The sequence below is a fragment of the Nomascus leucogenys genome, unplaced genomic scaffold (assembly GCF_006542625.1).
Source record: "Nomascus leucogenys isolate Asia unplaced genomic scaffold, Asia_NLE_v1 Super-Scaffold_285, whole genome shotgun sequence".
Taxonomy (NCBI): Eukaryota; Metazoa; Chordata; class Mammalia; order Primates; family Hylobatidae; genus Nomascus; species Nomascus leucogenys.
The window spans coordinates 3,533,470-3,557,943 of NW_022095770.1; the positions used below are offsets into that span (position 1 = coordinate 3,533,470).

At 53.2% G+C, this 24,474-nt stretch overlaps 2 protein-coding genes across 4 annotated transcripts in view; one reads left to right on the forward strand and one right to left on the reverse strand.

Annotated features, from left to right (window-relative positions):
* Positions 1 to 2,268: 2,268 nt before the first annotated feature.
* MIEN1 (migration and invasion enhancer 1) lies at positions 2,269 to 3,848 on the forward strand. Of its 2 annotated transcripts, XM_030808235.1 has the most exons (4): positions 2,269 to 2,588; positions 2,704 to 2,801; positions 3,235 to 3,311; positions 3,398 to 3,848. In XM_030808235.1, exons 1-4 carry the CDS (start codon positions 2,500 to 2,502, stop codon positions 3,479 to 3,481), a joined length of 348 nt encoding a protein of 115 aa, XP_030664095.1. In that variant the 5' UTR covers positions 2,269 to 2,499; the 3' UTR covers positions 3,482 to 3,848. The 2 variants fall into 2 exon arrangements, with proteins under 2 accessions (XP_030664095.1, XP_030664094.1); XM_030808234.1 differs by having other exon boundaries at positions 2,456 to 2,588; positions 3,235 to 3,848.
* A 464-nt stretch (positions 3,849 to 4,312) lies between these two features.
* The window catches only part of ERBB2 (erb-b2 receptor tyrosine kinase 2), a 43,136-nt gene continuing 22,974 nt past the window's right edge, over positions 4,313 to 24,474 (reverse strand). The window contains exons 4-27 of one of the 2 annotated variants that reach the window (XM_030808232.1): positions 23,716 to 23,850; positions 23,287 to 23,355; positions 22,967 to 23,082; positions 22,687 to 22,828; positions 21,127 to 21,246; positions 20,726 to 20,852; positions 17,683 to 17,756; positions 17,506 to 17,596; positions 17,090 to 17,289; positions 16,596 to 16,728; positions 16,423 to 16,513; positions 15,545 to 15,705; positions 13,176 to 13,223; positions 9,540 to 9,678; positions 9,337 to 9,459; positions 8,991 to 9,089; positions 8,086 to 8,271; positions 7,793 to 7,948; positions 7,595 to 7,670; positions 7,146 to 7,292; positions 6,335 to 6,432; positions 5,971 to 6,159; positions 5,431 to 5,683; positions 4,313 to 5,288 (exon numbers count right to left, since the gene is read on the reverse strand). In XM_030808232.1, coding sequence (XP_030664092.1) covers positions 4,933 to 5,288; positions 5,431 to 5,683; positions 5,971 to 6,159; positions 6,335 to 6,432; positions 7,146 to 7,292; positions 7,595 to 7,670; positions 7,793 to 7,948; positions 8,086 to 8,271; positions 8,991 to 9,089; positions 9,337 to 9,459; positions 9,540 to 9,678; positions 13,176 to 13,223; positions 15,545 to 15,705; positions 16,423 to 16,513; positions 16,596 to 16,728; positions 17,090 to 17,289; positions 17,506 to 17,596; positions 17,683 to 17,756; positions 20,726 to 20,852; positions 21,127 to 21,246; positions 22,687 to 22,828; positions 22,967 to 23,082; positions 23,287 to 23,355; positions 23,716 to 23,850 — 3,329 coding nt within the window. In that variant the 3' untranslated portion in view covers positions 4,313 to 4,932. Of the gene's footprint in view, positions 5,289 to 5,430; positions 5,684 to 5,970; positions 6,160 to 6,334; positions 6,433 to 7,145; positions 7,293 to 7,594; positions 7,671 to 7,792; positions 7,949 to 8,085; positions 8,272 to 8,990; positions 9,090 to 9,336; positions 9,460 to 9,539; positions 9,679 to 13,175; positions 13,224 to 15,367; positions 15,706 to 16,422; positions 16,514 to 16,595; positions 16,729 to 17,089; positions 17,290 to 17,505; positions 17,597 to 17,682; positions 17,757 to 20,725; positions 20,853 to 21,126; positions 21,247 to 22,686; positions 22,829 to 22,966; positions 23,083 to 23,286; positions 23,356 to 23,715; positions 23,851 to 24,474 lie in introns of those variants that run through there. The other variant, XM_030808233.1, reaches the window with a different exon arrangement.

The following is a 24,474-nucleotide window of genomic DNA, read 5'->3' on the forward strand; positions in this document are numbered from 1 at the left end:
ATTCTGTTTATATGAAACATCCAGAAAAGGCAAAGTTAGAGACAGAAAGCAGATCAGTGGTTGCACAGGACTGGAATTGGGAGCTGGATTGACCAGAAACAGGTGGGAAGGACTTATCAGGTTGACGGAAACATTCTGTAACTGGATTGTAGCGATGGTTAGGCAACGGTACAAATCACTGCATTTTCTTTTTTTTTTTTTTTGAGACGGAGTCTCGCTCTGTCACCCAGGCTGGAGTGCAGTGGCGCGATCTCGGCTCACTGCAAGCTCCGCCTCCCGGGTTCATGCCGTTCTCCTGCCTCAGCCTCTCCGAGTAGCTGGGACTACAGGCGCCCGCCACCACACCCGGCTAATTTTTTGTATTTTTAGTAGAGATGGGGTTTCACTGTGGTCTTGATCTTCTGACCTCGTGATCCGCCCGCCTCAGCTTCCCAAAGTGCTGGGATTATAAGCGTGAGCCACCGCGCCCGGCCATATCACTGCATTTTCTTTTCTTTTCTCTTTTATTTTTTATTTATTTATTTTTTGGAACACAGTCTCACTCTGTCACCCGGGCTGGAGTGCAGTGGTGAGATCTCAGCTCATTGCAACCTCCACCTCCCAGGTTCAAGCGATTCTCCTGCCTCAGCCTCTGGAGTAGCTGGTGCACCACCACACCCAGCTAATTTTTGTATTTTTAGTAAAAACAGGGTTTTGCCGAGTTGGCCAGGCTGGTCTTGAACTCCTGGCCTCAAGTGATCTGCCCACCTTGGCCTCCCAAAACGCTGGGATTACAGGTGTGAGCCACCACGCCCTGCCTGGTTTAAAAAAATAAAATAAAATAAAAAATGAGCCCGGGTGCAGTGGTCCATGCCTGTAATCCCAGCACTTTGGGAGGCCAAGATGGGCAGATCACAATGTCAGGAGTTCGAGACCAGCCTGGCCAATATGGCGAAACCCCATCTGTACTAAAAATAGAAAAATTAGCTGGCTTGGTGGTGGGCACCTGTAATCCCAGCTGCTCAGGAGGCTGAGACAGGAGACTCACTTGAGGCCGGAAGGCAGAGGTTGCAGTGAGCCGAGATCGCGCCATTGCACTCCAGCCTGGGCAACAGAGCAAGACTCTGTCTCAAAAAAATAATAGTAATACAAAAGTTAGCTGGGCGTGGTGGCTGGCACCTATCATCTCAGCTACTAGGGAGGCTGAGGCAGGAGAGTCGCCTGAACCCAGGAGGCGGAGGTTGCAGTGAACCGAGATCGCGCCACCGCACTCAAGCTTGGGTGACAGAGTGAGACTCTATCTCAAAAAAAATAAATAAATAAATAAATAAATAGCCTAAAGGGACACTCGAGTGGGTGGCGTGTTAGGATACCATAGTGGTACTGTAGGCAGGGAAAAGGCAGCGAGGACTTGAGCAGACTCCATTTCCAGAGCTGCGAAATGGGAATAATGACACCAGCCCCCAAGTGAGAGGCTGAATGAGAAGGGATGTGCAGAAACTGTTGGGGGCACAGAGCCTGAAGAGCATCTACTGTTCTCCAGTGCAGGCAAGAAGCAGTTGCAAAAGACTGGAAAAAGCAGTTTAGAGCTTTGGGATCAGAAACATTTGTGTATGTAACTATAGGGCGGTTCCAAATGCCATCAGCGCCGGGCGTGGTGGCTCACGCCTGCAATCCCAGCACTTTGGGAGGCCAAGGCGGGCGGATCACTTGAGGTCAGGAGTTCGAGACCAGCCTGGCGAACATGGTGAAACCCTGTCTCTACTAAAACAAACAAACAAAAAACTGGGCCAGGCGTGGTGGCTAATGTCTATAATTCCAGCACTTTAGGAGGCCGAGGCTGGTGGATCACCTGAGGTCAAGAGTTCGAGACCAGCCTGACCAACATGGTGAAACCCTGTCTCTACTAAGAATACAAAATTAGCCGGGTGCGGTGGCACGCGCCTGTAGTCCCAGCGACTCGGGAAGCTGAGGCAGAAGAATCGCTTGAACCCGGGAGGCGGAGGTTGCAGTGAACCGAGATCGCACCATTGCACTCCAGCCTGGGCAAAAAGAGTGAAACTCCGTCTCAAAAAAAAAAAAAAAAAAAATGCCATCGGCATGTTAGCGAGAAAATGTCAACTATTTCATACATCAGCCACACCCACCCCCATCCCCAGGATGCTTGCCCCACCACTTTCTCTTTCTTTTGTAAACTGAAAAGCACTTTGCAGTCTAAGATAGTCCATTAGAGTAAATGAAGCCATTAAGTCCAGCGGACACCGCGAGTGGGGAGTGGGGAAGCCCGGTACTCTGGGAGACCGGGCCAGGGAAGGAGGGTCTGGACCGGTCCTCCCAGCCCCTGCCCGGGGCGCGAGCTCCGGAGCTGCCCTACGACGTCAAAACGTAGCAGTGGCGGAGGCCTGCAGGGGGCGCCCGGACGCCACCCTTGGCCCCGCCCCGCTCCGGAGGCCCCGCCCCATCACGTGCCCGCAGCTCGCGTCACACCCGGAAGCAGGGGCCCGAGGGGAGCCGGCCGCGATGAGCGGGGAGCCGGGGCAGACGTCCGTAGCGCCCCCTCACGAGGAGGTCGAGCCGGGCAGTGGGGTCCGCATCGTGGTGGAGTACTGGTGAGCGGCCCCGGCTGGAGGACCCCCACCCTGGTCCCGCGGGCCGGACGGAGGTGGGTCCACGGGAGGCCCCACCCCCGAATCCCCAGCCCAGCCCCATATCTTGACTCCCCAGTGAACCCTGCGGCTTCGAGGCGACCTACCTGGAGCTGGCCAGTGCTGTGAAGGAGCAGTATCCGGGCATCGAGATCGAGTCGCGCCTGGGGGGCACAGGTGAGGCTCGCGGAACACCTGCTGAGTCAGTCTGTGCTCTAAATCCCAGCTCTCCCGCTTTCTAGTTCTGACATTGGCTGCTTTATGTAAAGTGCCCGCAGTGCTTGGCACATGGTAAAATGTCCGGCCAACATGAGTTCCCTTCCATAGGTCAGGGGGCGTCACAGAGGCCTGTGGGGAAAAACCTATTAGACTGCAATCGTGTAGGGTTGGAGGGGAGTCCTTTATTGAGTGTTGCGAGGGGCACACAGGCGAGGCCTCCCTCAGGTTCCCTGGAGTTTGACCCAGGGTTGGGGAATGGCTTAAGGAGCTACAAATGGGTCTCCAGTGGGACTGATGGGGGACTTGAAGGCGGAGGACCCCTTTGGAGGAACTCCTGACTTCTGCCTATGTTCTCAGTATACAATTTATTTATCTGTTGATTTCCTACCAGGTGCCTTTGAGATAGAGATAAATGGACAGCTGGTGTTCTCCAAGCTGGAGAATGGGGGCTTTCCCTATGAGAAAGATGTGAGTATTTGCAGCGTTGGGAGGACCTCTTGGTCACCCTACCCCAACAGTGCATCATCCTATCATTCCACATCTCTGTCCTGTAGCTCATTGAGGCCATCCGAAGAGCCAGTAACGGAGAACCCCTAGAAAAGATCACCAACAGCCGTCCTCCGTGCGTCATCCTGTGACTGCACAGGACTCTGGGTTCCTGCTCTGTTCTGGGGTCCAAACCTTGGTCTCCCTTTGGTCCTGCTGGGAGCTCCCTCTGCCTCTTTCCCCTACTTAGCTCCTTAGCAAAGAGACCCTGGCCTCCACTTTGCCCCTTGGGGTGCAAGGAAGGAATAGAAGATTCCGTGGCCTTGGGGGCAGGAGAGAGACACTTTCCATGGACACTTCCCCAGCCACCTCATACCCCCTTCCCAGGATAAGTGCCCACGAAAGCCCAGTCCACTCTTCACCTCAGTAATACCTGTCTCATGCCACAGATTTTATTTATTCTCCCCTAACCCAGGGCAATGTCAGCTATTGGCAGTAAAGTGGCACTACAAACACTAATGCTAACTAGTGTGTGTTTTTATATGTCCGGTCTGGGAATGTGGGGGGCACAGAGTCTGGCCAGCCCAGCCTTCGTGCCACCAGGGTGGCTGTGCTGGCTGGGTGGGCTTTCTGGACAGCTACTCCTTAGGTCAGTGAGCTCCTCTGGCATAGCCAAGGCAAGGAAAATGAGTCCCACAGTAGAGCCTGCCTCATGTTTCCCCCACCCTACCCGCCACTCTCCTCACTCACAAGGAGGAAATAACCCATTCTGGTGAGTGGCCTTAGGAATTAGTTCGTTCTAAATAAGAATGATCTGGCCATCAAAGGGCTCTCAGATCTGAATCCAGCTTCCCGATCCCCCCCAACCCTGAAGCTGGAGAACTGGATGTCTGGCTCCTCTTCCAGGCTTTCTGAAGATTCCCAGCCACTCCCTCCAGGAAAAGAGGAGTTAAGTGTAAGGTGACCAGACATAGGCTGGTGCCTAGCTGTTTTCCAAAATATATTTGCAAATGGACAAAGTGGGTGTGGAGAAGGACCCCCCACACCTACCTCCCCATACAACACCCATTCTCCCCCTGGGTCTTTATTTCATCTTTTAAAAAACAAAACAAAAAAAGTAAAAACTAAACAGAAAAGCACTCTGTACAAAAGCACTCTGTACTGACACCATTGCTGCTCTTTCCTCATGGGGGGCAGTACTAGGTCTCAGGGACAGTCTCTGAATGGGTTGCTCTTGTTCTTAGACACTCCCTTAGGGCCGCTTCCCCTCTCAGGCCAGCTTCCCTAAGGCTTTCAGTACCCAGGATCTGGAAGGAAAGGGCCAAGCTGGGCTGTGGCATCCACTGGACCCTACAGTCTCACTGGGCAGGGCCCCAGAATCCACCAAGACTCCCCAGTGCTGTTCCTCTTCCAACGAGGCTGGACCCCTTCCAGCCATCTGGGAACTCAAGCAGGAAGGAAGGTTCCTTAGGACAGGTTCCTGGCATGGCAGGTTCCCCTGGAAGTGGTCGGAGGGCCCTCCCACCTCTTGATGCCAGCATAAGTCAGGCCTTCCCTGCTCCCTGAGGACACATCAGGGCTTCTGTGGACTTGGCCTTCTGGTTCACACTGGCACGTCCAGACCCAGGTACTCTGGGTTCTCTGCCGTAGGTGTCCCTTTGAAGGTGCTGGGTGGAGCCCCCCGCTCTGATGGGTCCTGGTCCCAGTAATAGAGGTTGTCGAAGGCTGGGCTGAAGGCCGGAGGAGGGTGGGGCTGAGGGGCAGCTCCTCCCCGGGGTGCCAAGTACTCGGGGTTCTCCACAGCACCCCCAAAGGCAAAAACGTCTTTGACGACCCCATTCTTCCCTGGGGAGAGAGTCTTGGGCCTTTCCAGAGTGGCACCAGCAGGTCGGGCAGGAGGCAGAGGGCCCTCTCGGGGCGAAGGGGGTTGTGGCCGAACATCTGGCTGGTTCACATATTCTGAAAGGCCAAGAGAAGATGACCTGTTAGGGGAAGGAACCCCGGTGTCTCTGCCACTCCCTCTGCCCCTACAGTGGACCCTAGGCTGAAGGTCCCCACCTCCCCTGCCCATCAGTCTCTCCGCTTAGACTGGACTCCATACCGGGCTGGAGGCTGCAGGTCAGGGGGGTAACGTAGCCGTCAGTCTCAGAGGGCAGGGGTACTGTGGGGTCCTCACTGTACCGCTGTAGAGGGCTGGGGTCATGTGCGGGGAGGCTTTGCAGCCCCTTGGCTGCCCCCATTCCCAGGTCACCATCAAATACATCGGAGCCAGCCCCTTCGGAGGGTGCCAGTGGAGACCTGGGGGCCTCCTCTTCTGAGGGCTCCAGCCCTAGCGTCAGGTCCCCACCGCCACTCTGGGGACAAGAAAGAAAGTCATGATGGAGGTCACTCATGGATCTGGGATGGGGACTCCATGGGAGGTGACAGGGTCACAGGAGAAAAACAGGTCACCTTTGGGGTATGACAGTCACCGTGGAGAGAATGGGGTCACGGGGGTTGGAAGACAGTAAGAATTTTTTGTAGGGATAATGGGGTCTCCTTGAGAGGTGACAGTTGAGGGAACATCAGAGAAAGGGACCCTAGTCCACCGGGCTTGGGGGAGGTAAGCAGACAGCTACACAGTGTGACTGAGGGCACTGACCCTGGTAGATGAGCTGCGGTGCCTGTGGTGGACCATGCCCCCAGCACCCGGGGCAGGGTCTGGACAGAAGAAGCCCTGCTGGGGTACCAGATACTCCTCAGCATCCACCAGGTCCCCCATGTCATCATCCTCCAGCAGTGAGCGGTAGAAGGTGCTGTCCAAGGGACTGGCAGGGCCCAAGTCCTCATTCTGTGGAGGAAGGAGAGGCGGGATGGCGGCCCCTCCCCAGCCCAGCATGCAGCCTTCTGTGAGGAAGCCTTATCGCAGGTGAGGGGCCTGGCATGCTGGACTCATCTCCCCTTCCCACCCTCTGCAGGAGGGTGCTCTTAGCCACAGGCAGGGATGGGGCACAGAGGCCCAGTACCTGGATGACCACAAAGCGCTGGGGGTCCCTGGCCATGCGGGAGAATTCAGACACCAACTCCCGGAATCTCGGCCGACATTCAGAGTCAATCATCCAACCTGGGGCAGGAGGGAGGTCAGCATGCTAGTCCCGGGCCCTGTGTGCTTGCTGCCTCTCCCCTCCCACTCCCCCTCCCCCTCCAGTCTGGTCTAGACAGTCCCAAGGGACAGCCCAAAGCCCTCAGGCGGTAGAGAAGTAGTACCAGACTCTGGGGTCTTCAGCCAGAACCTTTGGGCATCTCTGCTAGTTTCCCTTTTCATTCTTTTTTCTTTTTGTTTGCTTTTTTATTTTTTTGAGATGAGGTTTCGCTCTGTCACCCAGGCTGGATTTAAGTGGCGCAATCATAGCTTACTGCAACCTTAAACTAGGCTCAAGTGATCTTCCTGCCTCAGCCTCTCCCGAGTAGCTGGGACTACAGGCACACACCACCACACCCAGCGAATTTTTTTATTTTTTGTAGAGATAGGATCTCACTATGTTGCCCAGGCTGGTCTTGAACTCCTGGCTTCAAGGGATCCTCCCACCTCAGCCTCCCAAAGTATTGGGATTACAGGCATGAGCCACTGTGCCCAGCTTAATTTTGTACAAGAGTGTTCCTCAAGAGTGGCTTTGGACTTTGACTGTAAAAGGGATACAAGAAGGTTTTGAGGCTCCTAATATACCAGGGCTCCTGGGTTTACATACATCCTGGTCCCCTTTCATGCCCCTTGGGGCTCCTCCACCCAGGACCTCCCACCCTCCTCCAGGCAGCCAGCACAGCTCAGCCACGAACATTTGACCATGATCATGTAGACATCAATGGTGCAGATGGGGGGCTGGGGCAGCCGCTCCCCCTTTTCCAGCAGGTCAGGGATCTCCCGGGCTGGGATCCCATCGTAAGGTTTGGCCCCAAAAGTCATCAGCTCCCACACAGTCACACCTAAGGCAAAGACAGGGTCAGGAGTGGGAGGGCCAGAGGGAGCTTTTAGTGTACTGAGCCAGAGGTTCTGCTCAGGAGTCTAGCATCATGGCAGCGGGGGGGAGATGTGATGCCAGGAGACAGACTCTACCCGGTCTTTCCCTAACCCTGGGAAGTGCATAGACCCTGCAAGGTGGGGCACAGACAGCCCCTTCCCTCCCTCCACATGCCGAGGTGGCCCCATAATTCTCCCCATCCCAGCTCTCATCCTCCCTCCAGCCATGGCTCCTCACCCACCCCTCCCAACACCCTCCACCACGCACCATAACTCCACACATCACTCTGGTGGGTGAACCGCCGGCGGAGAATGGACTCCAGTGCCATCCACTTGATGGGCACCTGGGAGGGCAGAAGAGGAAGTCCTCCAACTGTGTGTTGTGGGGAGGTGGCCACTCAGAGTTCTCCCAGGGGCCAGACACCACTCCACCCAGCTTCCTCTGCTCCTTGCTTCTTCACCTAACCTTGCCCCCATCTGCATGGTACTCTGTCTCGTCAATGTCCAGCAGCCGAGCCAGCCCGAAGTCTGTAATTTTGACATGGTTGGGACTCTTGACCAGCACGTTCCGAGCAGCCAAGTCCCTGTGTACGAGCCGCACATCCTCCAGGTAGCTCATCCCCTGGAATGGGAAGCACCCATGTAGACCTTCTGGGAGGGCCTGGGCCTGGCCACATGCCCAGGAAGAGTCCCCATCCTAGCCCCTTGTGGACATAGGGGCTTGCTCCAAAGAGAACTGCAAAGAGCCCAGGTGCATACCTTGGCAATCTGCATACACCAGTTCAGCAGGTCCTGGGAGCCCAGGCGTCCGCGGTTTTCCCGGACATGGTCTAAGAGGCAGCCATAGGGCATAAGCTGTGTCACCAGCTGCACCGTGGATGTCAGGCAGATGCCCAGGAGGCGGGAAACATATGGGGAGCCCACACCAGCCATCACGTATGCTTCCTGGGGACAAGGGTACACTGAGAGGGTATGGGAGACCACACACCCCCCAAACACCACACAGCCTCCCAACCATCACAAACCACAGCCATGGCCCACAGCCTGTGAAGGCTCAAAGTACCAGTCTGGACAACATGGTGAAACCCCGTCTCTACTAAAAATACAGAGATTAGGCCAGGCACGGTGGCTCACGCCTGTAATCCCAGCACTTTGGGAGGCCGAGGCGGGCGGATCACGAGGTCAGGAGTTTGACACCAGCCTGGCCAACATGGTGAAACCCCATCTCTACTAAAAATACAAAAATCAGCCGGGCGTGGTGGCTCGTGCCTGTAATCCCAGCTACTCAGGAGACTAAGGGAGGAGAATCACTTTAACCTGGGAGGCTGAGCTGAGACCGCGCCATTTCACTCTAGCCTGGGTGACAGAGCAAGACTCTGTCTCAAAAAAAAAAAAAAAAAAATTAGCGGGCGCTTGTAATCCCAGCTACTCAGGAGCCTGAGGCATGAAAATCGCTTGAGCCCAGGAGGTGGAGGTTGCAGTGAGCCGAGATCATGCCACTGCACTCCAGCCTGGGTGACAGAGCAAGACTCTGTCTCCAAAAAAATAGTCTAGGTTTGCGGGAGTCCTGTCTCCGCAAACCCCAATGAAGAGAGACCAGAGCCCAGACCTGCAGCCATGGGGTCCTTCCTGTCCTCCTAGCAGGAGAGGGTGGAGGGGCTTACGTCTAAGATTTCTTTGTTGGCTTTGGGGGATGTGTTTTCCCTCAACACTTTGATGGCCACTGGAATTTTCACATTCTCCCCATCAGGGATCCAGATGCCCTGGGCAGAAAGAGGAGGATATGAGTGAGAAGAGCGTGGGCTGGATCCTACCTGCCTTCCAGGAGATCATTACTTGTGCTCCAAACATCCTTCACCACCCTGGGGCTTGGCCCCGCTCCCTTCTTCTCACCGCCCTCCCCCAGACACTGCCTCCGGCTCTTGCCCCTCCCATCGGAACTGCTGACCACACCCCTCCAGGCACCGCCCCCATCCTCTGGGGCCGCCCACCCCAGGACCTGGCCCTGACCTTGTAGACTGTGCCAAAAGCGCCAGATCCAAGCACCTTCACCTTCCTCAGCTCCGTCTCTTTCAGGATCCGCATCTGCGCCTGGTTGGGCATCGCTCCGCTAGGTGTCAGCGGCTCCACCAGCTGGGGTGAGGGGGTGGTGGGTCAGTGCCGGGGGCCAGTGCAGACCCCACGCGGGCTGGGAGGCCTTCACCCCGCCTCACCTCCGTTTCCTGCAGCAGCCTCCGCATCGTGTACTTCCGGATCTTCTGCTGTCGTCGCTTGATGAGGATCCCAAAGACCGCCCCCAAGACCACGACCAGCAGGATGCCCACCACCGCAGAGATGATGGACGTCAGAGGGCTGGGGGCGGGAGCCAGGGTCAGGGATTGAGGGCTAGTTTGGGGTGGGAGGGACAGAGGGGGCCCACGGGGGACATGAAGGTGTTTGGCATTCGGAAAGGGAAGTCGGAAGGGTGACCCACAGGCTTGGACCCTCTCCTACTCTAAAACCTGCCTTGGTTCCCCACTGCCTCCACAATAAAGTCCAAACTCCTTGTAGGCAATCAGAACGCTCTCCGCATCTCCAGATTCTCTATACTCTTCTTGCCCTTGGCTCTGGCTTAGGGCTCCAACAATTCATGGTGTAAAAATTACTAAGGACTCTGGGCGCGGTGGCTCACACCTGGAATCCCAGCACTTTGAGGGGCTGAGGTGGGCGGATCACAAGGTCAGGAGTTCGAGACCAGCCTGACCAACATAGTGAAACCCCGTCTCTACGAAAAATACACACACACAAAAATTGGCCAGGCGTGGTGTGGGTGCCTGTAATCCCAGCTACTTGGGAGACTGAGGCAGGAGAATCGCTTGAACCCGGGAGGCGGAGGTTGCAGTGAGCTGAGACTGCGCCACTGCACTACAGCCAGTGCAAGACTCCATCTCAAAAAAAACACAAGTCACTAAGGAGACTGTTAATACACATGCCCCTCAACACCACGGGGCTACGTCCTGATAAACCAATTCTAAGTTGAAACTGAAAATGCATTTAAGACACCTAGCCTGGCTTACACGTGCTCAGAACATTTACACTGCCAGCAGCTTACAGTTGGGCAGAATCATCTGACACAAAGCCTATTTTATAATAAACTGTTAAATAAGTTTGTGTTATTTATTTATTTATTTATTTTTGGGACAGGGCCTTTCTGTGTTGCCCAGGCTGAGTGCAGTGGTGAGATCATGGCCCACTGCAGCCCTGACCTCTGGGCTCACGCAGTCCTTCCACCTCAGCTGCCGAAGTAGCTGGAACTACAGACAGATGCCACCACACTCAGCTAATTTTTTTATTTTTTGTAGAAATCGGGTCTCACTATGTTGCCCAGGCTGGTCTCGAGCTTCTGGCCTCAAAGGATCCTCCCACCTTGGCCTCCTAAAGTGCTGGGATTACAGGTGTGAGCCACGGTGCCTGGCTATGTAATTTATTGAATACTGAAAGTAGGGCTCGGCATGGTGGCTTGAGGCTGAGGTGGGCAGATCACCTGAGCTCGGGAGTTGGAGACCAGCCTGACTAACATGGAGAAACCCCGTCTTTACTAAAAATACAAAATTAGCCGGGCATAGTGGTGTATGCCTGTAATCCCAGCTACTCTGGAGGCTGAGGCAGGAGAATCATTTGAACCTGGGAGGTGGAGGTTGCAGTGAGGTGAGCCAAGATTGCGCCATTGCACTCCAGCCTGGGCAACAACAGCAAAACAACGTCTCAAAATAAATAATAAATAAATAAATAAAAATAAATAAAAGTGAAAAACAGAATGGCTGTATGGGTATTCAAGGTACGGTTTCTACTGAATGTATATTATTGCTTTTCCACCATTGTAAAGTCAAAAAATCTTAAGTAATATCATCGCAAATCAGGGTACCATCTGTATGCATACAGTTTTGGGGCCCCACCCCCAGAGATTCTGACTGCTGCATGGGTACAGGAATGTACACCCGATGATTTTGATGTTCTAGCCAAAATTTCCACCCACAGGTCATGATTTTCCACACCTCCCAGTGTTTGCATAAGCTGTCCCTTCAGCCTGTACCACCATTTCTCCACAGGGTCATCTTTTAAGACTCGGCTCGGCCAGGCGCGATGGCTCACGCCTGTAATCCCAGCACTTTGGGAGCCCGAGGCAGGTGGATCACCTGAGGTCAGCAGTTCAAGACCAGCCTGGCCAACATGGCGAAACTTCATCTCTACTAAAAATACAAAAATTAGCCGGGCATGGTGGCGCATGCCTATAATCCCAGCTACTAGAGGGGGCTGAGACAGAAGGATTGCTTGAACCTGGGAGGCAGAGGTTGCAGTGAGCCGAGATCGTGCCATTGCACTCCAGCCTGGGCAACAGAGCGAGACTCCATCTCGAAAAAAAAAAAAAAAAAAAAGACTTGGCTCATTGCCAGGAGTGGTGGCTCACACCTGCAATCCCAACAATTTGGGAGGCCAAAACTGGAGGATCACTTGAGCCCACAAGTTTGAGACCAGCTTGGGCAACATAGTGAGACCCTGTCTATAAAAAAAAAATTTTTTTTAATTACCCAGGCATGGTGGCACGCTCCCATAGTCCCAGCTACTGCAGAAGGATCACTTGAGTCCAGGAGGTCAAGGCTGCAGTGAGCCTGTGATTACACCACCACATTCAAGACTGGACAACAGAGCAAGACCCTGTCTCAATCACTCAATAAAAAGATAGCATATCTGGCTGGGCACGGTGGCTCATGTCTGTAATCCCAGCACTTTGGGAGGCCGAGGTGGGTGGATCTTGAGGTCAAGAGATTGAGACCCTCCTGGCCAACATAGTGAAACCCTGTCTCTACTAAGAATGCAAAAATTAGCTGGATGTGGTGGCATGTGCCTGTAAATCCCAACTACTCGGGAGGCTGAGGCACAAGAAGCGCTTGAACCCAGGAGGCAGAGGTTGTAGTGAACCGAGATGGCGCCGCTGCACTCCAGCCTGCAGGCAGAGTGAGACTCTGTCTCAAAAAAATAAAAAAAAAGATAGTGCATCCTGGGATAGATGGAGCTCCTGGGTGTTGATCCAATATTCTTGTCACCCTGTCCTCTTCACACCCCCTTGCTTAGCACAGGGTCTGGTACATAGCAAGCCTGTAACGCATGCTCATTTCATGGACAGATGATTGCCTAAGACAGACTCCAGTCTGTTTTTCTCCCCAAAGTCCTTCCCAAAGGTCCCCACTGCCCAGACGGTCAAGTCCCACCCTGTGGCTTGGGGATCAGGGCCTACGGCATCCAGGTCGGACCCCACCCTGACTCTAACTTGACCCCCTTATTCCTGTGCTTACTCAACAGCCCCCAACACCAGAACTTTGAAGACACCCTGGATTTCCTGATGCTTCCCCCTCCAGTGTCACCTTGCACCCCAATGCTTTCTACCTAAATGCAAGTGCAATACCTGCTCCTCTCTCAAAGCCTAGCTCAAATGCCACCTCCCACTCGAAGCCTCCCACCATCCCCAGTTAAGAATTCATCACTCCCTCAGTGCTGCAGCTGCACTCTTCTCAGTCTCCCTTGACTTCTAAGGAATTGAACTTTGCCTGTGTCCCTCACAAGGCATCAAGTTACTCCAGGGTATGGAGGGACTGGGTTTCCTAGCCATCTTTCCTCGCAGTCCCCTCCCCTCAGCATCTGAGCGGGTCCTCTGTCACTTGTTGAAGTGGAAAATGACAGGAGGTTCCACAGTGGAAGAGTGGGTGAGAAGGGACATATGTCAGGGGGTCCCCTCCCTACAGCAGTGACCACCCAGCATCCAGTAGGGGAGTGAAGGGCAATGAGGGGTACATCCTGGGGTCCAGGCCAACCTGGCTCTCTGCTCAGCGGGGCAGCCCTTGTCATCCAGGTCCACACAGCTGCAGGAGAAAGAGTCTCATCAATTCTGGGAACCACCCTCTTGGGAACCACCGTTCCAGCCTCACAACAACCCTGGGAGGGGTGTGGCTGGGTCATTATCCCCATTTGACAAAGGCAGAAACTGGGCTCAAGGCCATCAGTGCTCCTTCTACCACCCCACAAGGAGACTCCTTCTCTAGCCAAGGAACCGGCATGCGCCGCTCCCCTGCAGCTCCTTGTGGTGGGTAGGAAGCAGGGAGGGGCACCCAGAAGAGCAAGCCCAGGAGCTCAACTATTCCCTCCATAGAAGAATCCCAGGGTAAACCGATACCACTTCTCCAGAGAACGGTTTGGCAACACCTATGAAATATTATCTATGACCCAGCAGTTCCTCCTCTGAATATAGACCGTATATACTGTTTGCAAATGCTTTTTTCACTTAACAGAATCTTGCAGTGTTTTTCCATGTTCTAACACCGTGATCCGGATCTAGGATCCATATGGATCTGGACCCATATTCTTTTTTTTTTTTTTCTTTTTTTTCTTGAGACGGAGTTTCGCCGTGTTGCCCAGGTTGGAGTGCACTGGTGCAATCTTGGCTCACCACAACCTCCACTGCCCAGGTTCAAGCAATTCTCTTGTCTCAACCTCTCAAATAGCTGGGATTACAGGCACCCACCACCACGCCTGGCTAATTTTTGTATTTTTAGTAGAGATGGGGTTTTGCTATGTTGGCCAGGCTGGTCTTGAACTCCTGACCTCAGATCATCTGCCTTCCTCGGCCTCCCAAAGTGCTGGGATTACAGGCATGAGCCACCGTGCCCAGCCCGGATCCATATTCTTTTAATTTTTCTCATTTAGTTGTCTTTAAATTGAAATGCATGAATACATCCTTGTGATAAACATTGCCAGCACTGTATACTCTAAAAATGCCAACACGTGGACACTAGGGGGCATACAAGAGGGCTCACTTGTGTATGGAGCTCAATTGCAATAAACTGCAAAAACAGGGAAACAAGCTCAATATCCCTCAAAAACAAAGTGAAATTACGTTCATGTTACAGGTTGAGTAATTAAAAAAAAATAAAGATGGTAGATCTGTCTGTACTCACAAGAAAGGATACCTCAAGTCGGGGGGAAAGCAAAGTGCAGAACAGCATCACCACACCTGGCTAATTTTTGTATTTTTAATAGAGACAGGGTCTCGCTATGTTGGCCAGATTGGTCTCGAACTCCTGATCTCAAGTGATCCGCCTGCCTCAGCCTCCCAAAGTACTGAGATTACAGGTGTGAGTCACCACGCCCAGGCTCTTGACCATTTTTGGTTTACACAAACAGCAATCTTATTTGACTCGACCTAATATAAATGTAGTATGTCTATACAAGTGTGCAGAAAAGAGCCCGGAAGGATGAACACACAAGTCAATGCGGTGGTTCTCCCAGCAGACAGGAGAGACTGGGTGGACAGGGAGTTGAGTGAAAGGGCACATTGGCTTTGTAACATTTATACTTTTATGTTACTGAAAATGTTTATCACAAGGATGTATTCATGTGTTTCATGTGTAAAGACAACTAAATAAGAAAAATTAAAAGAATAAGGTAGATCACCATGTTAGAACATGGAAAAACATTTCAAGGTTCTGGAAAGTGAGAAAAAGCCATTTGCAAACAATATGTATGATCTATGATTCTATTTGGTAAAAAGAAATATATGACTGGGAATGGTGGCTCACTGCTGTAATCCCAACACTTTGGGAGGCCGAGGCTGGCAGATCACCTGAAGTCAGGGGTTTGAGACCAGCCTGGCCAACATGGTGAAATCCCATCTACTAAAAATACAAAAATTAGCCAGGCAAGGTAGCACGTTCCTGTAATCCCAGCTACTCAGGAGGCGGAGGCAGGAGAATTGCTTAAACCCAGGAGGCAGAGGCTGCAGTGAGCCAAGATTGTACTACTGTACTCCAGCCTGGGTGACAGAGTGAGACTCCGTCTAAAAATATATACGTGTGTGTGTGTGTGTGTGTGTGTGTGTGTTAGAATGTGCACAGATAAAAATAACTGGAGAATATTAATATATGTTAACTTATATATACATATTAGAATGTGCACAGATAAAAATAACTAGAGGAAAAATATTTCAAATTATTAACAGTGAGGATAGAACTGCTAGGGCATTAATTTATATTTCATGTTTTAATTTTACAATTTTAACAATGTGTTATTTTTGTCATCAGAAACAAGATATGATAAAGGGAGAGTTGGTCCCCTTTTATAGTAAGAGCCCCAGAAAGACCCCTGAAAGGAAAGTCCTCCTTTCTGCAGAAAAGACCCTTGGACTCACGAGTGGGTGCAGTTGATGGGGCAAGGCTGGCACGTGCCCTCCTCATCTGGAAACTTCCAGATGGGCATGTAGGAGAGGTCAGGTTTCACACCGCTGGGGCAGCGGGCCACGCAGAAGGGAGGGTCTTTATAGTGGGCACAGGACACACACTGGTCAGCCTCCTGGGGGGGGCAGAAAAGGTTTGTGGGGGGCTGGCACTGACACCCCCAGGGCAGTAGGATCAGGCCCTTAGTTGGGTCCCCTTTGTGCTTCCCAAGGCCACCCAGCAGCAATTTTCACCATGCTCCTGGGACAAACACCCTTGCTCTTCACCCAGTCTCTGTGGACCCTCCCTCGGGGCCCTCCTCCAAGCTTAATCCTGGGAGGGGACTTGAGCCAGAGAATGGGAGGCACCCAGAGAGGAAAACGCATTACCTAAGGTGTAACAGTGAGTAACAACAGTCACTGCTCTGTAGAAAGCCTTTCCCGTGCTTCACTGTGCCAAGCCCTGTTTAATTTCATTCTTGCCACACCCCAGCAAGGTAGCTGTTATTACAATACCCATTTTAGGAATAAAAAACCAAGGCTGGAAGCAGGACCTGGGTCTGAATCCAGGTAGTCTGACGCCTGAGCCCACAGGGCTAACCACCCTAGCACAGCCACAGTCACAGCCACAAACACAGACCTCCTTAGAACATTTTCATAGGGTTCCCGGGCTCCAGGGTCCCCGGGGCCCCTTTCCTGCCACTCTGCTGCTGTTCAGGTCTGAGCGCTGAGCCCTCTCCGGGGATATTTTACCAGACAGAAGCACACCCTACCGCATCTCGCCATCCTGCCAGGTCCCTGGCAATCCCCCTCGCTGACCCCTCCACCCAGCTCTGAGCCCGCCAGCAGCTCACCGGTCCAAAACAGGTCACTGAGCCATTCTGGGGCTGACACTCGGGGTGGCATGGCAAACAGTGCCTGGCATTCACATACTCCCTGGGAAGCCTGAGAGAAGGGACAGTGGTGAGGGGGTCTGAGAGGAGCCCCATGCACCCCTCCAGCCACCCCTCTCCTCCGCCTCTCATACCCCTGCAGTACTCGGCATTCCTCCACGCACTCCTGGCCCCGAAGGAACTGGCTGCAGTTGACACACTGGGTGGGCCCTGGACCCCAGCAGTGCCCTCGGGCGCACAGCTGGTGGCAGGCCAGGCCCTCGCCCACTGCAGTGAGGAGGAAGGGACCGCAGGGGACTTTTAGGGGAGGCCCCAGGTCCAAGTGAACCAGGGAACTGGCTGTGGGCATGGCTCTGGGCTGGAGGGGTGGGGACAGGTGGGGCCGATGTAGGGAGAGGAAGAGTTCTGAGATTTCAGAAACAGAGGGGGAGGGAAGGATGCCAAGGCAGGTAGGACCCAGCTACAGAAGCCATGCCAAGAGGCCAAGCCAGCCAGAGCTGTGCTGAGTCAAGAAGGGTGCACAGGGACGGGCAGTCTGCACAAGTCCAAGAACGCTGCTGCCAGGGCCCTGTGGGCACTGCTGTGTGCTGGCAGATGGGGAGCGCACACACTGGGCTCCCTGTCTTACCACACTCGTCCTCTGGCCGGTTGGCAGTGTGGAGCAGGGCTTGGTGCGGGTTCCGGAAGAGCTGGTCCCAGGGCACCGTGTGCACGAAGCAGAGGCGGTTGTTATGGTGGATGAGGGCCAGTCCACTGCCCAGTTCCCGCAGCGAGCGCAGCCCCAGCCAGCTGATGCCCACCCCTTGCAGGGTCAGCGAGTAGGCGCCACTATGGGAGAAAGGTGGGCACCTTACCACGGACCCCTTCCCGATCAGCAAAGGCTAGTCTCATCTTCCTCCATCCCCAGCACACTCTGCAGACTTTCATGGAAAGGTTACTGCTGTGTCCCAGGGGAACAGGAGTACTCCCTCAGGCCCAAAGCTTCCCACAGGGACTCCTCTCTGGGACTCCTCCCCATCAAGCCCCCTCTTTCTCAGTGCTCACTTGTGCAGAATTCGTCCCCGGATTACTTGCAGGTTCTGGAAGACGCTGAGGTCAGACAGGCTGTCTGGCCATGCTGAGATGTATAAGTAACCTGCAGGCAGAGGGTGGGATTCAGGGAGTGGGGACAGGACAAGGACTCCCAGCCCCTGCAGAGCAGGATGCAGAGACAGAGCCCACCTGTGATCTCTTCCAGAGTCTCAAACACTTGGAGCTGCTCTGGCTGGAGCGGGGCGGTGTTGGAGGCTGGGTCCCTGGAGGGATCAGGAGAGGAGTCAGCAGAGCCAGGAACACGGTGGACATCACTCCCAGCACTGGCCATGCCAGCCACTCCCCACCATGGATGCCTTCACTCAAACCCTTTGCCCATCGAGCCCAGCTGTCCCCATCCTGGGCTTCAAAGCCCAGGCCTTAGTTTGGCAACATCTATCAAAACAGTATTTATATCCTTTGATCTAGAAATCTTATTTCTGCCCGGGCGCAGTGGCTCACGCCTGTAATCCCAGCACTTTGGGAAGCCGAGGCGGACGGATCACGAGGTCAAGAGATGGAGACCATCCTGGCCAACATGGTGAAACCCCATCTCTACTACAAATACAAAAATTAGCTGGGTGTGGTGCCGCGCACCTATAGTCCCAGTTACTCGAGAGGCTGAGGCAGGAGAATCACTTGAACCCGGAAGGCAGAGGTTGCAGTGAGCCGAGATCACACTACTGCACACCAGCCTGGTGACAGAGCGAGACTCCGTCTCAAAAAAAAAAGGAAAGCTTATTTCTAGGCATGTGGCCTAGGGAGACACTGGCCCATGTTCCCAGAGCCACATACAAGGTGGAACTCTTTGTAAGATTGAAAATGGAACATGATCTAAATGTCTATTAGTAAATAGGGGAGCTGTTAAATAAAACCCTGAGCCACCCAGCCACATAATAAAAACCAACATTTAGGAGCACTTAGTATCTGCCAGGCACTGTTCTAAGAGCTTTACAAATATTAACTCATTCAAACTTTATATCATCTGGCCAGGCATGGTGGGACAACCATCTTATGAGGTTGGGACTGTTCTTGCCCCCACTTTACAGGTGAAGAAACTGAGGCACAGCACAAGGGTCACATGCCTAGTAAGTGGTAGAGCCGGGTTTCAAACCCAGGCAGTCTGGCTCCCAAGTCCGGGCTCTTAGCTGCCTCTCCTTGCCACCACCTGCTCTGCAATTATTGAAAGAATGAGGCAGTTCGACAGGAACTGTCATGACCAGCTCTCAAAGCTAGGTGCAGACAGTGCTCCCCATAAGTTCCCATTTACAGAAACCAACCTCCCCACCAAAACGATGAAAATCACACTTCACTGTGTGTGTGTCGACAGATGCATAAACAGTCTAGGTGAACACACACACTGTTAACCATGGTCCCCTCTGGAAAGGGGAGTGGAGGTAAAGGAAGTGTGAAAGGGAATTCCTTTTTTTTTTTTCCTGAGACAGGGTCTCATTCTGTCACCCAGGCTGGAGTACGGTGGCATGATCTCAACCCACTGCAACCTCCACCTCCCAGGCTCAGGTGATTCTCCCACCTCAGTCTCCCTAGTAGCTGAGACTACAGGTGCGTACCACCATGCCCGGCTAATTTTTTGTGTTTTTTGTAGAGATGGGATCTCACTATATTGCCCACGCTGGTCTTGAACTCCTGGGCTCAAGCAATCTTCCTGCTTCAGCCTCCCAAAGTGCTGGGATTATAGGAGCACCACCGCGCCTGACCCTTTTTTTTTTTTGAGACAGGGTCTCAGTCTGTCACCCCAGGCTGGAGTGCGGTGGCGAATCTCAGCTCACTGCAACCTCCACCTCCCGAGTTTATGCGATTCTCCTGTCTCAGCCTCCCAAGTAGCTGGGACTACAGGTGCATGCCACCGAGCCTGGCTAATTTTTTATATTTTTAGTAGAGATGGGGTTTCACCATGTTGGCCTGGCTGGTCTTGAACTCCTGACCTCAAGTGATCTGCCTGCCTCGGCCTCCCAAAGTGCTGGGATTACAGGATGAGCCATCTTGCCTGGCCCCATTTCATTTTTTATTGAAGTATAACTTATATACAATAAAATGCACTGGGCGTGGTGGCTCACGCCTGTAATCCCAGCACTTTGGGAGGCTGAGGCAGGCTGATCACGACGTCAAGAGATCGAGACCATCCTTGCCAACATGGTGAAACCCTGTCTCTATTAAAAATACAAAAATTAGCTGGGCGGCCGGGTGCGATGGCTCACGCCTGTAATCCCAGCACTTTGGGAGGCCGAGGCGGGCGGATCACGAGGTCAGGAGATCGAGACCATCCTGGCTAACATGGAGAAACCCTGTCTCTACTAAAAATACAAAAAAAATTAGCTGGCCATGGTAGTGGGTGCCTGTAGTCCCAGCTACTCAGGAGGCTGAGGCAGGAGAATTGCTTGAACCCAGGAGGCGGAGGTTGCAGTGAGCCGAGATTGTACCACTGCACTCCAGCCTGCTGACAGAGCGAGACTCCATCTCAAAAAATAAAATGAAATCAAACAAAAATAAAATAAATAAAATGTACAGACTCTTAGCATACAGTTTAATGAGTTTTGACAAATGGATTCACTCATGTATCCACTACCCCAATCAATATACAGAACATTTCTATTACCCCAGAAATGTCCTTGTGTCCCTCCCTTTTGAGGCCCCCCACCCTAGGGCAACCACCGTTCTGATCTCTCCCACCACAGAGTGTTTTTTTCTGTTCACAGCCTCACATAAAGGGGATCAGACAGTATGGAATCTTGTCTCTGGTTTCTTTTGCTCAATGTAATGTTTCTGAGATTCATTCATGTTGTATCGGTAGTTCGTTTCCTTTGGTTGCTAAGTAGAACTTCACCAAATGGATACACCGCCACTTGGTTATTCCTTCACCTAGTGATGCACATTTGAGTTATTTCCAATTTGGGGATATTTTGAATAAAGCTGCTATGAACTCAAAGGGAATTTTACTTTATCTATATGGTCTGACCTCCATACAAGTCCTTGTTCATGGATAGCATGTCATTTACAAAAATAACCACCCCCACCCCAAAGGCCCTGTTCCCTCTGGTCTCCCATCTGCTTTCTTTGCATTCTTGGCCCCCCCACTTCTCTCTCCTGCCATCCCCAAGAGATGCTGCCACATCTGGATCCTCAGGACTCTGTCTGCCCTGACACTGTCTCAGGCCATCGTGCCCACTCTTACCCATCAAAGCTCTCCGGCAGAAATGCCAGGCTCCCAAAGATCTTCTTGCAGCCAGCAAACTCCTGGATATTGGCACTGGTGACTGCCCTCACCTCTCGCAAGTGCTCCATGCCCAGACCATAGCACACTGAGGGGGTGGGGGTGGGTGGGCAAGGGGCCGTCTCAGCCTTCACACTGGGACAGGCCAACAGCCGCATGGGCATCAAGGTCCAGGCCCCTCCCCACACTGACAGGGGATATAGGGACACTTGTAGGGCTGAGGGGGGCCAGGGGTAGACAGTAGAAGGCAGAGACTGGGTCCCAAGAGGGTCTGAGGAAGGATGGGACAGGGTGGGCTGGGCCAGGCTGCATGAGCAGAGGGACAGGAACTGCAGCTGGCCTCAGGGGCAGTGAGTGGGTACCTCGGGCACAGGGCTTGCTGCACTTCTCACACCGCTGTGTTCCGTCCTCTGCTGTCACCTCTTGGTTGTGCAGGGGGCAAACGAGGGTGCAGGATCCCACGTCCGTAGAAAGGTAGTTGTCTAAGGAGATCAGGAACATGTAGCCACATACTCTGGCCCTTCGTGCACCACCATGAGCAGCATTACCGTGGCCAGGCACAAGAAGAATAATATCAACCAATACTTAAATGCCCTACCACACATCAGCACCTGACATCCATTTACTCCTCACAACAACCGGACGGGATCAGCACTGTGAGATTCCCATTTTGCAAAAAGGGAGACCAAAGCAGAGAGTTCTGTAAATCATTCAAGGTCATTGTGCTAGTGAGTGGAGGAGTGAGGATTTGAACCCAAATGGTCTGGCTCTACATTTTGTCCTCTCCCTAACACAGTCAGCCAGGATCTGAAGGCCCATTTCTGTTCCTGTGAGAGGAGGAAAGAGGTTCCCCAGGTCTGAGCCCAGTCCATAAATGCCCATCAGTAAATAGGTGATCTGTTAAATAAAACTGAGCTAGGCTGGGCACGATGGCTCACACCTGTAATCCCAGCACTTTGGGAGACCAAGGCGGGTGGATCACTTGAGGTCAGGAGTTGGAGACCAGCTTGGCCAACATAGTGAAACTCCATCTCTACTAAAAATACAAAAATTACCCAGCCATGGTGGTGCAAGCCTGTAGTCCCAGCTACTCAAGAGTCTGAGGCACAAGAATTGCTTGAATGCGGAAGGCAGAGGTTGCAGTGAGCCAAGATTGCACCACTGCACTCCAGCCTGGGCAACAGAGCGAGACTCTGCCAAAAAAAAAGTCCGTGTGCAGTGGCTCACGCCTGTAATCCCAGCACTTTCGGAGGCAGAGGCAGGTGGATCGCCTGAAGTCAGGAGTTTGAGACCAGCCTGGCCAACGTGGTGAAACCCTGTCTCTACTAAAAATACAAAATTTAGCCAGGCATGGTGGTGGGCGCCTGTAATCCCAGCTACTCAGGAGGCTGAGACACAAGAATAGCATGAACGTGGGAGGCAGAGGTTGCAGTGAGCTGAGATCCCGCCACTGCGATAGAGCTAAACTCAGTCTCAAAAACAAAACGAAAGGTAAAACTGACCTCGCCAGACTATAGAATAAAAGCTAACATTTAGGAGCACTTAGTACATACCAGGCACTGTTCTAAGAGCTTTATAAATATTAACTCTTTCAAATGTTATAACCATCTTATGAGTTTGGGACTATTCTTGCCCCCATTTGACTGATAAGGAAACTGAGGCACAGCAAGAGGGTCACGTGCCTACTAACTGATAGAGCTGGGTTTCAAACCCAGGCAATCTGGCTCCCAAGTCTGGGCTCTTAGCTGCCTCTCCTTACTGCCACCTGCTCCACAGCTGTTGAAAGAACAAGGCAGTTGGGCAGGAACTGTCATGACCAGCTCTCAAAGCAAGATGCAGACAGTGCTCCCCATATGCTCCCATTTACAGAAAAAAACCTCCCCACCAAAACGATGAAAACTGTGTTTCTCCCTGGCACTCACAGGGACAGGCAGTCACACAGCTGGCGCCGAATGTATACCGGCCCTCGGGATTGGGCATGGACTCAAAGGTGTCTGTGTTGTAGGTGACCAGGGCTGGGCAGTGCAGCTCACAGATGCCACTGTGGTTGAAGTGGAGGCAGGCCTGGGGGGACAGGTGGCTGGTTTTCACTGCGCTGTTTTGCCCTGGTGTGCCAGGGGCAATAGGGCAGTACCAGGCAGGGTGCCCACCCCTTGCATCCTGGGGGATAGGGCACATTGGGCACAAAGCAGAGGCACATACCAGGCAATCAGAGTGCTTGGGGCCCGTGCAGCCGGCAGCACACTGCTCATGGCAGCAGTCAGTGGGCAGTGGCCCCTTGCAGCGGGCACAGCCACCAGCACAGACAGTGCGCGTCACTGTTGGGCAAAGGGCAGGATGAGGGCTGAGTGGTGCCCTGGGCACCAGACCCTCATCAGCATCACCTTCTAGGGAGACTACCTGCCCCAGGGAAGACATCCCAAGCCTGCTATCCCACCCCTCCCATGTCACCTGTATGACACCTGCATTCCACCAGGCCCCAGCCCTCCCCTTCCCTGACTCCAGGCCTCCCTGAGACTCACGGCTCTGACAATCCTCAGAACTCTCTCCCCAGCAGCGGGAGCCCTTACACACCGGAGAACAGGGCTGACCTGAGGACAGAATCAGAGACAGGCAGTGAGAGAGATGTCTAACAGCGAGAGGACGGGTTAATAACAGAGAGAGGCACAAACAGCAGCAGAGGCCACGAGGCCAACTGCACAGCAAGGGAGGGACCCAGACAGGCTGAGAGGCCCCCAAACCAGAGGCACAACCTATAAGCAGAGGGAGACAGGACAGAGAACCCCAGAGATGAAGAGGCACAGAGAGATGGCAGGAGGGATGGAGAGGGAGGAAATGGGTGGTGTAGGCAGCTGGGGCAGTGGCGGGCAGGCACTGGGTTGTAAGTCGGGAGTTTGGGGCTGGGGTCAGGCTGTCTGAGAGAAGAGGCAGCAGGGAGGGGCATGGCTTACAGGCCCGAGAGCGGTTGGTGTCTATCAGTGTGAGAGCCAGCTGGTTGTTCTTGTGGAAGATATCCTTCCACAAAATCGTGTCCTGGTAGCAGAGCTGGGGGTTCCGCTGGATCAAGACCCCTCCTTTCAAGATCTCTGTGGGGTGAGCAATGATCAGAGGACCCTTTCCCCTTCTGTCACTTTCTGCTTCCCTTGGGGCCCTCCTGCCTTCTAAAAGAAGAGCAGGCCTTTTAAACAACCCCCAGATTCCCCAGGGAGGAGAGAAAGATATCTTCACCGTCTTTGAGCCCCACCACCACCACACCCACAACAAGAACAAAGCGAGAGCCAGGGAGGAGTGAATTGTCCATGCTAGGTCCAGATGCTCACGTGGACCGCAGCTTTCTCCTTCCCTCTCACCTCTACTCTGGGCATGCTGCTTGGTGGTTAAGGGACTGTGGAGTCTGAAACTCAGCCCCATCACTCACTAGCTGTGTAACTTTTGGCCCTTATATCTGCAAGCCTCAGTTTTCTCATATGTAGAATGAGAATAACACTGATTCTTTCCTGACAGGACTGCAGCGTGACTGAAATGGGCCATGCGGGCAAAGCACCTGGCACCCAGACTCTGGGGCAGAGTCAGCTCCAGGGCCAGCAAATAGTTACACAGGTTGTTCACTGTACACTTCACTCAGCCAAGTAGGGGCAAAAACCCAGCCTGCATTCTCATGATTGAATTATGTGTGCTGACGCAAGCTGCAACTTCCTAGGAAGAAGGGG

Coding starts and splice junctions, on each gene's coding strand:
- MIEN1 (XM_030808234.1), top strand. CDS start 2,500: ATGAGCGGGGAGCCGGGGCAGACGTCCGTAGCGCCCCCTCACGAGGAG. Junction 2,589..2,703: donor CGCATCGTGGTGGAGTACTG/GTGAGCGGCCCC, acceptor TTGACTCCCCAG/TGAACCCTGCGGCTTCGAGG. Junction 2,802..3,234: donor GTCGCGCCTGGGGGGCACAG/GTGAGGCTCGCG, acceptor ATTTCCTACCAG/GTGCCTTTGAGATAGAGATA.